The sequence below is a fragment of the Eurypyga helias genome, unplaced genomic scaffold (assembly GCF_000690775.1).
Source record: "Eurypyga helias isolate BGI_N326 unplaced genomic scaffold, ASM69077v1 scaffold7037, whole genome shotgun sequence".
Taxonomy (NCBI): Eukaryota; Metazoa; Chordata; class Aves; order Eurypygiformes; family Eurypygidae; genus Eurypyga; species Eurypyga helias.
Genome location: NW_010261008.1, coordinates 77903 through 95115, shown reverse-complemented (window position 1 = coordinate 95115; position 17213 = coordinate 77903). Strand labels below are relative to the sequence as shown.

Genomic DNA, 17213 nt, shown 5'->3' with positions numbered 1-17213 from the left:
ACAACCTCCCAACACCCCACTGGTCACCCTCTGTGGCCAATTACAGTTTTGAAGCTGGCATGTAAGTGTCAGATGTTTGGCTATTGCGTGTCTTTACTAATCTCCAACCCAAGTCAAACCCTTTGGCATGACATATCCTATAATTTGCTAAGTTTTCGAACAATGGCACATTTTGCATTTCATTTGTACTTTTCATCCAAAACCCTAAGAATACTCTCCCCTTTCTAAAGAAAGGAGTAATTAATCATCGGGACTGTGCTGGGTTCAGCCAGGAAAGGGTTAAATCTCTTTACTGTGTCTGCTAGAAAGCTGTGGGTGGTGGGGAATTGTATCATATTGTATCATATGTTTTATTTTATGTTGCTTTAATCATTTATTATTAGTAGTACTTGTATTTATGAATTTAGATTTAATTAGTAAATAGTTCTTATCTCAATTTTACGAGCTTCCTTATTTCTTTTTCCTCCAATTCGTCCCCTCTACTGAAGGAGGGGAGGGGGATTTGTGCGAGCGGCTTCGTGGTATTTTGCTAGCCGGAGTTAAACCACGACAGGGACTGTTTGTAAGGAATAGGGCTGGCTGTGGGGACAGAGTCATAGACAAAGTAAAGAAAAAAATGTCTCTATCCCACTGCTTTAATCACTTGGAGAAATATCTCCTGTACATATTATGATTTCAAACCATTTGAATCTTGTTTGTAAAGGTATCTTACACCAGTAGTTTTTTCAACACTTAAGGTGTGTTTTCACCGAAAAAGGTTTTTCTTGCTGGAGATGAACTTTTTAAAGGTGACATAAAGCTGTTTGTGCTCTATCTCTTATTTTCAGAAATCTCTTAGAATATTAGATCACTTACACATCTGTTTTTTGCAGGGAAGACTCTTCCAATTTTGCTTTAATTTCAGTCCCTTAGAATTATAAAAAAATAAATGAGAAATATTTCCAGGAGAGAGTACTTACTAAAATATGCAGGCAAGTCTGCATTTTAAATCCCGGTGTTGTACTTGTTGAGCTCCGTACATCCGCAGAATACAAATGTTCATCAGTGAGCCAAGTGCTTCTGCAAGTCAGCCGCCGAGCGACGGCGGGAGGATTCGGACAGCTTGTTTGATAAGCTGTTGTTGCCTTTCATCCCTTACCTCTCTGCTTTTCATTCTTTCCTCCCTCTTTCTGTGTCAGACTTTCTGCTCTTCCTCTCCAGATTGCTTCCTCGCAAGCTGCATTCCTTGCTCGTGGCCTTCCACACGTGCACAAGGTTTCGCTGTGGTTGTTACGAAGCTGGACTTGCATCCATCTGTTGCTTAAGGATGGTAATGCAGCGCTTGGTCTCATAGATAAGTTTTGGGTTTTAGCATGACAGTGATTTTGATTAATAAATGTGTGCCCTCTATCTGCGCCTGAGGGTTTAGATGTCATGGCAGAAAGTGTCTTTTGTGCCTGAATGAATGTGTATGTAAATCATTTTATGTCAGTAGCTTTGCTTATGTCCTGCCCCGCAAACATTCACAGCTGTAAGGGCTTCTGCATAATGGGCTTTTGAAGCCCAAGCAGTTCAAGTGCCAGGGGTTGTATTTACAGAGAAATTCCATGAGCCCGTCAATGACACTGTGAGCATCTTGACGCTGTCTGTTATTTGGGCAACGGCTGGTGGAATTCCCCTTACAGGAAGATCCTGTAAATGTATTGTCTGTCTCATACATCATTTTGAAGCCAATTTTTAAGAATTCTGCCACTGAGATACTATTTTCTAATAAATTTGTATGGGTTTGGAGTAATTTCTAGGAAGCTTCCTTGGAACCCTCTTGACCTCCTCCTTGGGCAATTCTCTAAGATTTTCTGTAAGAATTATCTCTAGGTGACATTGTAAGTGACTTGAGGATATTCAGAAGAGCTAACGAGGACCACTTCTGAGAGCGTGAGCCATCCGTGACATTGAGTTATAGAGGTTGATTGTCTTGGAGTTCTCACACACAGGCTTGGGCTTATCTTGTAATGTCCCCCGAAGGATGCGGTGGTGGCAGCGAAGTCATCTAATCTGGCTGAAATGACATTGGACTTCTCCTTTGTTTTTTATCCACTGTAGGTGTGCTCTGCCTGCCGGACAGCTTGAACCTTCACAAAGACCAGCAAAGGTCAAACAAGCCCGGGGAAGTGCAGATGTTCAGCCAGTCCGAGCTGAGGACCATCGAGCAGTCTTTACTTGCTACGCGTGTGGGGAGCATTGCCGAGCTCAGTAAGTATAAGGTGGTCAGTAACATTTGGGTTTCTTTCCTCAGGGCAAAGCAAAGCTGCTCACGCTGCCTGGTTGTGCAGAGGAGAGGAGAGGGGGCACATGTAATGTTGAAGGAGATGCTGTGTCAGATCTAGCCATGCTTACGCTCCATGGCCAGTTTGAAAGCTGAAGCCATAGGAGGAAGGAATTCTCATGCAGTCTCACAGCAATGCTTATGACTTGTTTACATACACTGCTCTCATTTTTAAAGGTGAAGGATGCTTTGTTTCATATTCCCTATGTTGTGTTTGAGAACACCTCACAGCTTGGTCAGTCTTGCAAATGCCTGTCGTGGGGGTGTCCTGCCTCATTTCACCAGGATGCCTATTTTGAGAAGGGCAGGCAAAAAGCTGAAGGTTGAAATAAGTGAAGGAAATATTGTCACAAATTTAAAGCAGGGCTAGTTCAACCCGTGTTACAGAGAGTCTTTCACCCTGCCTTCCCTTCTCCAGTTCCAGCAGGGAAAAGAACCACAACTCAGACCTGTACCAGACAAATTTGTGCCTGAAAGATAAATTATCATTTATAATAATCAAACTAATTTTTGAGAAATGTGAGAATCTGTAATATCTGTCAAAATCTGAAAGCTTTGGTTTCAGCACAGATAAATTGTAGGAGGCAAATGCCATGTGAATCCTCATGTGACATGGAGATAAAATTACCAGAAGTGACTTTTTCTTTTTCTTTATAAGATAGAAGCCTTCCAATCACATGTTTACAGTAGAGTTAGAGGTATCAAGTTATGGGTGGAAAAACTGAAATGTTCAGACCAAAGAGGTGTTGGGTTTTGTGTTGGTTTTTTGTTGGTTTTGTTTTGTTTTGTTTTCTGAGGTCTGTCAGTAATACTATAAATTTTTTTTTTTCCTGAAGTCTGTTATGAAACTTTGGGGAGAAATTGAAAAGACTCAAATCAATGAAGATTTGAGACCGCCCAGCTTTTACTGTTATTCTTATTACTGAATTATGTTATGTTACCAACATTGCAAAGAACTTGTGTAGGTATCTCATGTTCATTTTCCTTGCATTTTTGGTAGCAATAAGAGTCTCCTCTGTAGCTCCATCATATCATCAGGGCTCAATTTATGTGCCGTTCATGAGCCCTGTGGATATACCGTGGATGTTTGTCTGCAAGCCACAATATGAATTTCTGTTTTCAGCTTGCTAATTTTTCTCTGCTCTGGTGAAATGTCAACAAGCCAAGAGTACTTACATGCCTTAGCGTGAAGTGTTGCTCTGTCTTTGGAATCAGGTGTTTGGTGTTATTCAAATTAAGTAATTTATGCTTATTTATTTCACGCACATGAAACACACAACAGTACTGCCTGTATGCCAACTAAATTATGCATGATACAGCTTTCTTTCTTAAAGCACATATGGTTATGCTTTAATAAATAAGTAATGGGTAGATATTTCAGTGGTTTGGGTTTGTTTTTTTTTTTAATTCTTGATTTTTTTTGAACCTCTCTGTGCAACCCAGAAAGCCAGACTCCCTAATTACTGCACCCTCCCCAAAATTTGATTTCCAGAAATCTAGCATCTCTAAGTAGTCCTATCTTAGATTCAAATGCTTGGTTGATAGGGTTTGCTTTCTGTAAGTCTGTTGACTGCAAACACAGGCAAAACACTCTTCAGGGTGGCCAACTTGAAGAAGAGAGCGGATCAGTGGGAGTTAGATGCAGCTGTCAGAGAGGCGGGCACCTCCAGCATGCTGGTAGCCCTCCAGAAAGCCCTCTGGACAACCGTTGTGGGTACCTCCCCAGCCGCTGCAAGCAGATGCATGTTGTAGAAGAAGCAGGAGGAGGAGTGGTAATTGGCACAGCTTGCAAGGCTCGATGCTCAGTTGGGTAGAAATCCTTGTTGCGGAGCTGTGACGGTGCAGAGCACAAAACAGAGTAGTGAAACGTGGAGGGAGGTGCAGCATGTCAGTGGGCAAAAACCTGAATTTGAGGGAAAACCATGAAATATCAGGAAAATGGAGGGATGGGGAGTGCAAGGGGGTTTGGTGTTTGTTCAGTGCTTGCGTATCTGTCTCTGGCATCAGCAGAGGCTGCGACCCGGAGGTTACGGCAAAGCCTCTGCTGTGGAGGGAGGCTGGGGAACCGCAGCGTGGGGGCAGAAACGCTGAGCAGCGGGGAGAGGCCAGGGGGAACACCTGGGGATCAGAGCGTGTTGGTGGGGAGGGAGTAGGCGAAGGAGGATTTATTGTTGCTCCGGTGGTTTGAGGGAGGGTGGAGAGCTTTAGAAGTGGTGTTGTGGAGAATAAAGGTGATATGGCAAGCCCTGGCGTGGAGAAAGTGGGGTATGAGGGAACGGTGAGGTACATAGAAGGCCCTGCTCTTGTGGGCATGAGTAAAGGTGGTGAGGGAGACTCTGGATAGGAGGGACTTAAGAGGATAGCACTTGTGAAGAGAAGGAGTTGGCAACCAGGAGTGAGTGACAAGGACAAGCTTGGCCTGTTGGACTAACAAACAGAGTGGGCAGTCCCCATGCGTATGTCCACAATATCCCACTGGCTTGCAATACCCCAGGAGCCAGGACTTCATTTCTATTCTCTTCAGAAGAGCACAGGAAACAAGAGCAAAGAGTGATCTTGCAATAAAGCAATTTAATTTTATCTCAGGGAAAAAAAAAAAGGCAATTCTAATTGAATGAGATTTCCTATAGTTTATCGACATCAGTAATTAAAGTATTGAAAGTACGTGGAACGACTAGAATTAAGAAACACCCACATGTGGAGGAAAGGCTTCCCCTACTCTCGGTTCCACCCAGCATCCTTGCACACAGCAGTGTGGCTGGTTGCTACACTGCTGGAGGCTTTGAGACTGGGAAATCAAATCTGTCCCCTGGAAGGTGACATCTGGCAAACAGGGCCTGTTTACTGCCCAGCACCTTAATTTCGGCTCAGATCTTCTTAGCTGCTTCGCAGTCCGTCCCACGTGGAAAACAGATTCGCAAGATGAAAAGTCTTGTGTCTTGTGAAGGGCAAGGTGAAGGTATCACGTGATGGCCCTCGTTTGTCTGCTCCCGTTGTCTCCACATACGCTGTCAGTGATTAGGAAACACTGTTTAGGTGAGCTATGTCTCCCTGAGGGGTGACAGAGGTGAGAGAATTTGGGAAAGATGGGATGGTGAGACACAGCCATAGAGGGAGGGCGGCATCCTCTGGGAATGCTGCAGAGGAGGAGGTCAACCCAGGCTGCCATTGAGGGGTCCTTATGGCCAGGCAGGTGCAACTGGACTTGTGGATGCTAGTCCGGTCCCCCGCAGATCCTGCTTGCCTGGTGCTTCTGCTCTCATCTCCTGGGCTTAGCAGGCAGTGGGTGCTGGTCGTCGCTGGGACAGCCCTGCCCTGCCTGGTGGCACTGGGGCGAGGTAGTGCCTCTGGCACTGGGGCACTATCCTGAAAATAGGAAGAAGGGATGATGTTGCTGACTTAGGGGAAAAAATCAAAGGAAGGTTTTTGTCTCCAGGACTTAGGAGGAGAATGTAAATAGAGACTTAATTCTGCAACACAATTACAGTGGTAACGCGTGATTCCAAGGAAAAGGCTTGAAAAATTAATGTGAAACCTTATTCATTAAAATATAATGAACATGGCACAAAGTTAAAGAACAACAATAAATCTGGCCTATGTTATATTGGCATTTAGTATTCAGGAATTGTAATTGCCTGCTACAGTGTGTTTTAAAATAATGTAATTTCATTTGAAATGCTTATTATATAGAGAACACTGGGAAGAACTGAAGCACAGCAAAAATAATAGGATTTTAAACAGTAGCCAGATAGTATTTCATTGTTTAATCTTAGGGAAAATATTTCACAAGACTTTTTTTTTTTTTCCCATTTTTCCTAAAGTTTCCTGTATTTCCAGACCAGACCTAGAAGACAATGGCATTATTCTCTTTTGCCTTCAGGCAGAGAAAAATCAGTATACTGAATAGAAAAAGAGATCAATATTAGGGAGAGATTTGGCTATTGAGAGATCCCATAATACTGCATTTTGACCTTTGAGTATTTTTCCTAATTTCCTTATATGCATGTTTGCAATCCACGTTTATGTTATGTTTAACCTCATAATGCTGCAACACACCTATTCATCACCCATCTAAAAATACTGCTGCCCGCTGGGAGGCCAGATGCAAGGAGGGATGAGGCTCACAACTGGAGGTTGCTGGTGTTTTGCTGGACGAAGGAGCGTACCCTCTTCTCTTGCATGTGCACCTAGGGGGTGACAAGGAAGAGCAGAGCCTGGCACCACAAACTATATTCTTCCCTGGCTGCCCTGGGATGAAGACTGTAAGGTGTTAGTGTACGGCTGAGGTGGGATAACCACCCCTTGCTGAGGTGCATGTGTAGGGCTGCAGAGAAGGGTTGTGTCTCTCGAGCCGCACAGAGGAGTAAACTGTGGCTGAGGATGTCCTTCAGTGTCTTCACATGCCTTCAGGTTAGAACAGAAAAGTGTTTGGGGCTTGCTTGAATATGGACAGTCCGCTGTGGCTTTCCTGGGTGAGGTTTGCCACCCAGTCTTGTGCAGATCACAGTGATGGGTAGTGGTGGCATTACTCTGGGTGTTAACACGTAGGCAATTTCATTTTAAACTAGGATAATCTGAAGATGCACACGCGACTTAACACTGGTGATCTCTGAGCTTTTTAGCCTTTGAACCGTGTTTGAGTTAGAGCAGCTCCCAGATGTGATGTTCAGGCCAGTATTTCCTCCACGTCACCACTCAGATCTCAGCAAGAGTTTCCTTTTTGCCATTGGAAAAACGCCACCCTTCCCCATCATCCTATCTTTGTCTCTGCAGTGCTGAATGTATGTATTTCTAAAATAACAGCCTCCCAGTAGATCTTGGCACACTTCTAGGGATGAAAGGAAGGGTTACTGCTCATGTGTAAGTAGGAATGTGATCGCACATACCAATACTGTTTTTCATTTCTCCTCGTAGCCCCAGCTGAGGAGATGATGAAAGTCGGCATCCTCTCCCTTGCCTTTTCATCTAGTCTCAATCTTCTGCAACCAACAGGAAGGAGCGCTGCAGGAGCCGTGCAAATTGATTCATGTCCTGTAAATAAGAGGTTAAACCTAGGCTTAGAAGCAAATGCCAGGATAAAGGTGCTTGCTGGGAGGGTGGCATCTGAAGGAGGGTTGTTTTAAGTGCTCTGCTTATTTGCTGCCAGAACAAAAGCCCTGTTTGTCAGATATTTTTCTCAGACTAAGCAGCACTGTAAAGAAAGGCCAAAGCTTGTTCCCTGCGAACGGTTTGGTTCGTACAGCGCAGTGCTGAGCTAAGTGGAGGTGCTAGCCGAAACCTGCGGTTCAGATGGCGGTGCTGCCTTCAGCGTAGGGTTTGGCCACAGATTGCCAGCCTGTGTGGGCACTCTCCAGATGATGTGGTGATACTTTTCCTAGTTTTCAAGGGCCCTCCACTGGGTTGTTGCACAAGATCTCTACATCTTCGCTCTCCGACTGCTTCCAGGGCCTCCTGGTTGTGGTTTCTTCTCGCTGCGTTCCACACATCATCCGCTCCATGTGTAAAACCTAAAAAGAGAAGTTGCTGAGGTGCCCCTTTGTGCCTCCCCAGAGAACATAAGACAGGTTAATGCAGTGCTTACATGCTAGGTAGTTTCTTGCCTTCATTAAGTGCTAGCTGGTTGCAAGCTCCGCTGGCTGCTACTCCCTTCCCCTTGCAACCCCCTCTGAGTGGTGGACCTGAGCCTCCATTCACCCTCTGCACCTGTGGATAAGCAGGGTTATGGGTTACTTAATAGTCCCACACAAACTCCTGCTTTTCTTCCATTCCCCCTGAGATAGCCATTACCTAAACCAGAAAGCAATGCATTCATTTACCAGTGTAAATGAAGTGGGAGGGAGGATAATTTGAAAATACTAGTCTACACCCTGCTAAGGCTTTACCTTCCCTTTCATTGCCCTGCTGGCCATGGGGGTGGATTTCCGTCTTGGGTTGCAGAGGCTGAACAGAGGCAGCTGTGGTTTGCCTGGGTCCCAGTCTGCTGTCAGTGCTTCTCTGGGGGGTTCCCCCACAGGGTGAGACTCAGCCCCCTTCACCTTCCTGGGGTCCAAGTTGGAGTCTCTCCTCCTGCAGGTGTTCCTCCAAGGCTTCTACCTTGTGCATGTAAGCCCACTCAGCTTTAATGGTCAGAGGGAAAATGTATTGCCTGGGTAGGTGGGGGATGTTGGAGCTCCAACCCTCCACCACCCTTCCCTCATATACCAGGGTATCAGCTCAGGACTTCCCTGCGTACATTGCCTTTCAGGTGCAGGTTCACCCCTGAGCTTCTGCGCATCACAGCACGCGCGGGGTTAAACCAGCATTTTCCTTTATTTTGGTTTGCACTTCCCATGCCCCTGCTGTGCAGAGCACAGGCCAGGGTGAGCACTCTTCAGCTGGCCTGGTCAGCCATGGGGGGCTCTTATATTCGGAGTTTGAGGACATGGGTCTGCGTCAGGCCAAAGAAAATCCAGAAACGGTGGTCCGTAAGACAGTGGCGGTCCGCAGAGGGAAGGCTCTGCATTAGTTGGCAGATGAAGAGCTTACCCGAGTCAAAGCTTGCTTTGATTGGAGCTGATGTGGTTTAAGGGGAATCAAACAAAAACATCATGCTTGCCACGTTGGATTGGAGATTTTGAAGGTGATAGTATTGTTATAATAGGTATGTGAACTTGAGAAGGTTTCATTATTATTGTGGCTTTTTTTCTGGGATATATCCAATGCCTAATTTCTTAGTCTTCAAAGGCTTTGCAAACACTAAATCACACACAAACACATACTCTGTAATATAAATAGAAGCTGCTTGTGATGGTGGGATAAGTGGAGATAAAAGGTTAAACGATCTGTGGGAGGCCACAGGGAAGCCACGGTCAGGAAACGGGCTGCTCGTATCCTGGTCCTGACTTTTCGTGCTGAATTCAGGGTTTGGGACCACAGCTCCTTCGTTTGCTCCTCTGTGGGAGAGATAAATGGCTGTTTGGAGAAGAAAAGTTAGCCTGGGGTAGCAAATTCACATAGGGGCATGATGTGGGCAAGCAGACATGGGGAGGTTTCTGGAAGGTGAGCTCAGCGGTGAATCTGTTACACGTGGGATGCCCCACTGACTGTGGGTTATGGCACCCCAAGCACACCTGCAGCTGGAGACAGCTGACTCTTGAATCTGGAATATACTGTGTGCCAAGAAGTAGCATAGCTTTATGATTGAGGATAGTTTGTGCTACAAGCACGTGCACAGTGAAATACGTACCGAACACTTTCTAGTGTGCACCCACCATAGCTCTCCGCACGCTCCTTTCCTGGCATGGATAGGTTGTCTTCAGTTAACAATAGAAAGACCTCCAATAAATCATTTAAAGAAAGGTTTTGCTCGAGCAGTTTTTGCTCAACTGACTTTTGAAGCAGGGAGATTGATGCAACACTGGAGGCAGAGCAAAAATGGAGGAGCAGCGCAGCTGAAATTGAGTGTAGGGATGGCTTGGGTGGCTGTCTGAGTGGATGGCTGGAGGCAGTGTGTCATGGTACAGGAGACACAGCTCAACTACTCGTATTCACCCACAGTCGTATGCTTACAGGCGTATGCCGGGGTGAGCTGTAGCAATACATCACTTCGGTGCAGAAAACGGAGGGAACAGGGAGGGAGAAACAGAGAGAGGCTTAGCTACAGTATGGGAAGGATGCAGGACAGCCATGGCTACGAGGCAGCAGTCTGAATAGGCCTTGGTTTATCATCGGGGTTATAATTCATCTTTTCAACACAGTCTCCTCAGAGCTGGTCCTGAGAGAAGCTGGGTCCAAGATTTTTATACTGAGGTGTGAAATGAATCTAGGTCAAGAAAGTTTTGCACCTGGCTCATGTGCTTGTAAGGGAGCAAACTTTGGAAACTACTAGCCATGCTGTGGAAGTTGGCATCTGGAAGGCAGCTCCGTGGCCAACACGCAGGGACGTGGGAGGATGCGAAGGGCTCTGAAGGACTGACATGACTACAACCTGTGGCTCTGGCTCACTCGTGCAGGAGAAAATGTTCATCCAGGTAGTAAAATGAACCAGCAACACTGCTGCTGTCAACATGCCCCGCTGCAGGGGCTAAACACACTGGAGTCATAGGCAGCTGGAGGGATGATCAGACTGGCATTATCAAACTGATGGCTGCTGTCTGGAGGATGCTGTGCTGGAAACACAGCTTGCTGCTGCTTCGCACGGTGCCGTAACCGGGCATTGCGCAGGAAGAGGGCTGCGGTGACAGCAGATCCTCCTCCCTCCCCTGGGCTTTGAAGGAAAGACACAGGCCAAAGAACTGTGTGTCTTGTTCTAGTTGTGCAAAAATAACATTGTTAAGATACTGTTGTGGTTTTAGGACATGATTTTAGAACAAGAAAAACTTGAGGTTGGTGTCGTAGGGAGTGGCCATGTAAGGATCAGTCCAGCCTCATTCACCTCTGGGTCATGGTTGTACAAACACACACCCAGCTATATGGTTTAGGCTGTGGAAGTTTACCCCTCTAAAAGCTGCAAGCCTGCTCCTAGGCAGGCGCGTTTGTAAGATCAGGTCCATCGTGACAGGCCATAACATCCCTCAGAAAGCTTCTCAAAAGCAGGCACTGGGCATCTTGTCGTTTTCTCTTTCTTCCTCCTCTGTTTGCTTTTCTACTTTTTCCCCCTCGTCTGTTACCAAATTGAAAATGGATGTGTTATTTTTTAAACTTTGGGCTGGAAATTGTAAGAATAGTGGTAATAGCTTTTACCAAAGCCAAAAACTGTAAAAAAAAAAAAAAGCTTAGCTGGGCACTGTGGAGAGGGCTGATACCGTCCAGTTGAGTGCTGTATGTTGTTGACTTATGCCATCACCATACAGACTGGCGCTGCTTAACTTTCCCTGTCACATCACATCTTTGGCCTGAAGTCAGCGAAGCTGTTCCTTAAATATTCAGTATTGCCTTAAACCAGGCCCGTGTCACAACATGCACATTATGTAATATTTTCAATCTTTAAATCAAAATACGTGGACCTTGCGTTTATAAGCCGTGCTGAACTGAGAGCAGCCGCGATGGGCAAGTCCTGCTTTAGTCGTGGAAAGGATGAAATACTGGTGGCTACAACAGCAGCAGCTCTCCATGCACTGCAGTGTGGTGATGGTTTTGTGGTCCTTCACTAGCCAGCGTGGAGCCTCCATGTCGGAGGATGCATCTCAAGCCTGGGTTGCAAGGCAGTACCAGCCTGGGGCTTGCCACTGCCTTTGCTCCACTCTGGGAACCTGCCCTCCAGTTCTGGCTTCTCAGCTTCAGCAGCAAAAAATATCCTCAAATATCTCCCCACCTTGCTCTTCATTTTTTTGTGTCAACCCCACACAATGTGATGTCTTCCTCTCCGTGGCTCTGCCAGCAGAGCAGTTTGTGCATGGGCTGGCTTGGCTTACGTTACATAAATTGTGGAAGTGTTTATTTGGTTTAAATTAAAACCAAAATCAAATTGGCAGGGGATTTTGTCAGGCAGATCAGCTCCCCAGGCTGCTCCTTCAGATGGGTTGCAGGTGGTGGTACAGGGGTGAGAATGAGCACAGGGGACGGCAGGACAGGGATCCCTGCCGAGCCCCTTGTGTCCTGATGCCACAGTCCTCGGGGGGCATGTCCCTGCAGTTACCAGATCCACTCAACTGCTGGAATTTTTATTTTTCATGGCTTTTTTCACAAGTGAAGCACTCGGGAATTTATTGGCCTTCAAGGTGCACTCAGTTGATATATCTGAGACGTGTTTTCAGGGCCAAAAAAGATGCAGAAGAGCGAGGAATGCTGTGAGTAGGTAACATGACCTTGCAGAGCGTTGCTTAGCTGAAATGGCTCTGAGAAGCAGAGATGGCTAACACAGTGTCGTGCAGGGAGCTTGCCTTCTCCCTATGCTTGGCCACAAATTCAAGGCTACCCTTTGTGTTCAGATGTACTGTGGCTTTTACCGCGGGCAAGGAGAGCATATATACGTTGAGTTTCTTGGACAAGACTTCAGCTGGCTGACTGCTGGAAGCCAGACCAATGAGTCCCATCATGGAACTGGTTTGACGTCCATGGGATTTGGAGTGCCCTGACCAGGCTCAAAGAGAATTTTCATGTTTTGTGTATTCTTTGGAAGAAAATGTAGAAGCAAAAGCATATTAACAAGGAAGAATAGAAGCAGCAAAATGTGTTAGGGATTGAAACAACACACGTGCATCTCGAGCCAGATGTTAACACTATGCTGCGTTTTACAGCGTGTGTGTAAGTACTGCCATACCGTGTGTGCGTGCGCCTGTCGGCTCCCTCCTCCCTTGTTGGCACTGATCCTGGTGCACAGATACGCTGAGACACAGTCTTTGCCCTGAAGAATTTGCACCGTAACTGCATGCAGCTGGAGGAGGAAAAGGGCACCGGAGCAGGCAGTGGCTTGTCCGAGGTTACACTGCGGAATGAAATACGAGAGCAGAGAGAGACTCCTGCCCTGCCTCCAGTGCAGTGCTCTGCCTGCTGGGTACCAAGATCATAAGGCAGCTTTTTGTTGCTGACTTACTGTCCTCTCTGAAGCTTGGTGCTTTATAGGTATTGATTATTTAAGCCTTGAGTTGTCTCTGGTAGAGGAATGTTAGAATAATTGTTAATATAGAAATTATTTGAAATGAAACCAGAGATAACAGCAAAGGCAAAAGCAAGATCTAAGCCAATCAATTCTTGGTATAATGTAATTAAATGAGGCTTAAACATAAAAGAAACATTAGTTCAGCTTTAATGACATGAATTGGTTTGAGTTTCTTAAGAAACAGTTGAGGAAATACAGCATGAAACGGTGAACTCCTGGTTATATTGAAAGGGATGGGAGCTGTGCCATTCATTTCAGTAAGGCTCAAGTCCCTCCAGCCTTGCATCAGGGGCGATGCTGAGCTGCCCTCCCTGCCTACGTCCTTCCTGCTGCTGCTTTCCCTCCTTCCTCACCATGTAGCTTCCTCTGGCTCCGGATGTGTCATCGAAGTTGCATTTTGCATCGCCCCAGTGCTCAGGGAGGAATGGGGATGAAGTCATGCTGTTGCCTGAATCAGGGCCTAAATGGCATCCTGATCTTTATTCATACAGTACAGTGTGGATAAATACAGTAAATACCTTGTTACACAAGTCAGAGGTGTTCTCTGGTGCCTGCTCTCTCAATCCACTGAAATAAGACTAGTCATGTGCTTAACTTCAACCACATGCTTTAGTGCCGTGGTGACTTGGGCCTGAAAAGGCTGAATTCAGTGCAACTCCTTTTTCTCTGCTTTTGCTATTACTGTTAAAGCTGGATGTTGCAGTCAGCACTTCCATGTATTGGGTTTTTTTTTGCCTTCAGGAGAAAAAGAGAGGAGTTTACTTTGCTGTCAGCAAGGTTGCTAGTAGTTAAATTGGCCCGTTCTAGGCTTGGCGATGCATGTCTGCTGTGACAGAGTGGGTGGAGTGAAGGAGGTCCCAAACCTTCCCGCTGCTTCTGGTTGCCCGCAAATAATTTTGTGCAAGACTGGGAAGTCATCTCAGAGGCACATCTCTTTCTGCTGTGGACCTGATCCTGCAGGCTTTCCACATGCACAGCTTCTCTTGGAAATTATGAGCATGCAGGGCTGCAAGATTGGTCCTATCATGACAATTTCCTGGCAGAGGGAAAAGACAGAAACTATTTTTAAATGAAAGCTTTGAATCAGAGGAATATTGCAGAGTGCAGCAAAAAATTGTGTCAAAACCCTGAAATCATGGACTCGGCAGTTTTCTTATGCCAGCGGTTTTCTTCTCTTCATGGTTTTAAGGCTGTGTTTTTGGAGGACTGGGCTGAGTATTTTTCAGTGAGACGTTTCTGTTCTCCCTGGTGCACATCATCACAGCATCAGCAGCATTTTCTGTGCGAGTTGGGCTGGGGTGAGGTGATGGGCTCCGATGTGTTCACAGGGTGGGACTTTGCAAAAAATCCCCTGTACTCTGCCTTGCACACAGTCAAAGTGGTTCTTCTTTAAGTTTGCCCAGGAGTTCATTATTCAGCCTTATCGTCCCCCGGCCCTGTACAACCCTCCCCCACCCCATTTGGTTTTATGTTCCTACGTTGGTGTACATTTCCAACTTTTCCTTCAGAGTTTCAGTGCTCAGTGGTCGCTTGGGAAAAGCAAATAAGAGAAAGCGTGTGACTTCTTCACACCTGAAAATTACGTCCTCCTTTCCCCATCACTCGCTTCTGTGAAGCTTAAGAACGACCCGAAGTGCACTTGTTCAGATTTTCATTTAAAAGAAACCATCTGATTTGAGCTGAGATCATGACTTTCCCCTCAAAGCACTCTCAGAGTGATTTGAACATGTGAAAACAGGCAGTTTATAACCACAGTTGTTTCCCTGCCTTTGATAGAGTGGTCACTAGTAAACAAACATAAAATTCACTGCCTCGGAGGGAGATGCTTTAGTAAATTAGTTACAATCAGTCCTGTGCTAAGAGACCTGTATATTTGCCTACCAATCTCGCTTGCTGGCTTTGCTGATCCTGGTCCGCATGTTGCTGCTGGTTTCCCATACCCGCCCTGCCAGGAAGTGCCCAGAACTGCGTTGGTGCAGGGGAGACAATGAGCAGCATCTTGGGCTCTGGAAACCTGAGGGGCTGGGCAAGCCTGCTTCACAGGTTTTGGTCTTCTGCGAATATGAAGTTTCCCAGGCCCAGCCTGGGCTTACAAATTGTAATTTTGGTTGCACATTTCTGGTATTGTCTTTTAGCATTTTTTTCCCCCTTTTTTTCTTCCCCCACGTATCCCTTTTCACACTCCTGCAGTGCTCTGTGCATTATCTGACTGCCTCCTGCCTCGTTCCAAGGGGTTGCGTTTCCCTGCCACTCTTTACCCAGGAGCACGTGGCTTTTGCTGCTGCTCTGCATTGTCTCTCCTGGTCATTTTTGGGCCTGTGGGGTTTTGGCAGCCTCCAAGGACTACCTCCAGGTACCTGTGACCCCAGCCCCAGTGTACTGGCTCTTGGTGGTGCTGAGTTTAGCCAGCCTGATGCTGCCTACACACCATATTTTCAGAAACCCATTTCCTGCAGGCCTTGGCGGGCTTGTCTGCAGCCAGGGATGTCACGCTGTGCTGCATAAAACCACCAGGCAAAGTCTAACCTGGTGATGAGCGGGGCACAGGATCCTGTCCTACACTTTACTGTTTGCATATGTGAGGTTAAATGGCAAGGAAAACCAAGCTGGCATGCCTATTAGTTTGAAAACTTTGGAGGAAAGGCAGCTGAAGAGCGTGGCATTCACCCAGCTTTTGCATTTTTCCAGGTGACCTGGTGTCTCGAGCGATGCACCACCTCCAGCCCCTCAACGCCAAGCAGCACGGGAACGGCACGCCGATGCATCAGAAGCAGGGATCGTTCTACTGGGAGCCAGAAGCTCTGTACACCCTCTGCTACTTCATGCACTGTCCGCAGATGGAGTGGGAAAACCCCAACGTGGAGCCGTCCAAAGTCACGCTGCAGACCGAGAGGTAAGAGCCACTGCATGGTGCTTAATGTCGCGGTGAAGACATTTCATTAATAAATCAGCCTGGCTGGCTAATTGCTAATTACAGCTTGTGCGTGAGAGGCTGTGGAGCAGTCTGGTTTGGTTTAGGATCACCTCTTTGAAATCCCTTTCCTCTCACCGAAGCGCTGCGTGCCTGACCCAATATATATCAAAAGTGACACCCAGTGGCTACATACAGCAAATTGGTTCCAGATGTGCACTCGGGAGAGATTTCCTTTTCCTTTCGTTGTTGCTCCGCTATTCTGTGTTTTGGAAAAGAAAATGAGAACTTCTATTTCTGGCCTAGCAGGTTCGGGTTTAAATGTGTTTGTTCTGCACGTTAATAGGGCTCGACAGCTGCGATTAGGGAAGTGGAAAATGAATAGAGTAGTGTGTAGAAAGGAGAGGTCCTTACAGATGCTGGGTTCCAGCCGTGTCAAGTAACTGGGCACAGGAGTAACCTCGGGGCTGCTCCGCAGGGGGACATGTCAAGCTTTGACTGTGCTGCTGTTGTCCCTTCTCCGGGGATGTCCAGGGCAGGAGAGGCACGCTTGAGGCCCCCTCCTGACTCAGGGTCTGCCCTAAGGTGAGGAGACGCCGCTGAAGGTGGTGATGGGGTTACCAAATGCCTGCTGGCAGGCAGGGTTTCCCGGTGCAGGGCAGCGCTGCACCCAGGCACTGCAGAAAGCAGCCAGGACAATTTTCTGGCCAAGAAAATAAAGCCATCTCCTGTCAGAAGCCCAGCAACCCCCTACTAACATAAGCCTCCACATGTGTGCAGAGGCTTGCTGTGCTGTTTCCCTGCCATGCTTCTCACCAGCCCTAAACCAGGCTTCCCCAGGACGGGGACCAGAGGAGGGGCTGGTGCTCCGAAAGTGCGGGGTGTTCATTTTTGGGTTGGGTATGGTGGTGATGCAAATGCAAACTGCTTTTTCAAGCTGGGCTCCACATTTACATCCCAGTTTATATATCGTGCTGTACGTGAGCCAAACTCTGATCTGCACGTGTGCCCTGAGAGCTGCGCATACGGGGCTTGGTTGTTGTTTCAGTATGAGGTCTGCATCTCAAAAGCAGCATTTGAGAATCTCATCGTATGTGTAATTGTAAGTGGTATATAATATGATATCTTCATTGGAATAATTTTGTATTGATTCATAGAAGAGCATACAAGATGAAACTCTGGCATTAATGATGGTACTGGGAATTTTGCCATTTGCCTTTGGATGGCATTTTGTTTCTTTTCAAGTTTGGGTCGCTCCATGAGCATGTTTGTTGCTTTTTGCTCCATTGTTTCCAAAGTATGAAAAAACCCAGAAGGGAAATGACAAGAATCCAGAATTTTCTCATTTTCTAAATTATTTTTAATTTCATTATTTTTCAGCCAGCCTTGTTATTAGAGAAATCCTAACTCCTGTCCAA

The 17213-nt window shown here is 46.5% G+C and overlaps 1 protein-coding gene across 1 annotated transcript in view; it reads left to right on the top strand.

Annotated features, from left to right (window-relative positions):
- Window positions 1–2082: 2082 nt before the first annotated feature.
- BTBD11 (BTB (POZ) domain containing 11) overlaps window positions 2083–17213 on the top strand; it is a gene marked incomplete at its 5' end in the record, with an annotated part of 75197 nt that continues 60066 nt past the window's right edge. The window contains 2 exons of the mRNA XM_010155210.1: window positions 2083–2232; window positions 15573–15777. Of these exons, the coding sequence (XP_010153512.1) occupies window positions 2083–2232; window positions 15573–15777 (355 nt within the window). The remainder of the gene's footprint in view (window positions 2233–15572; window positions 15778–17213) is intronic.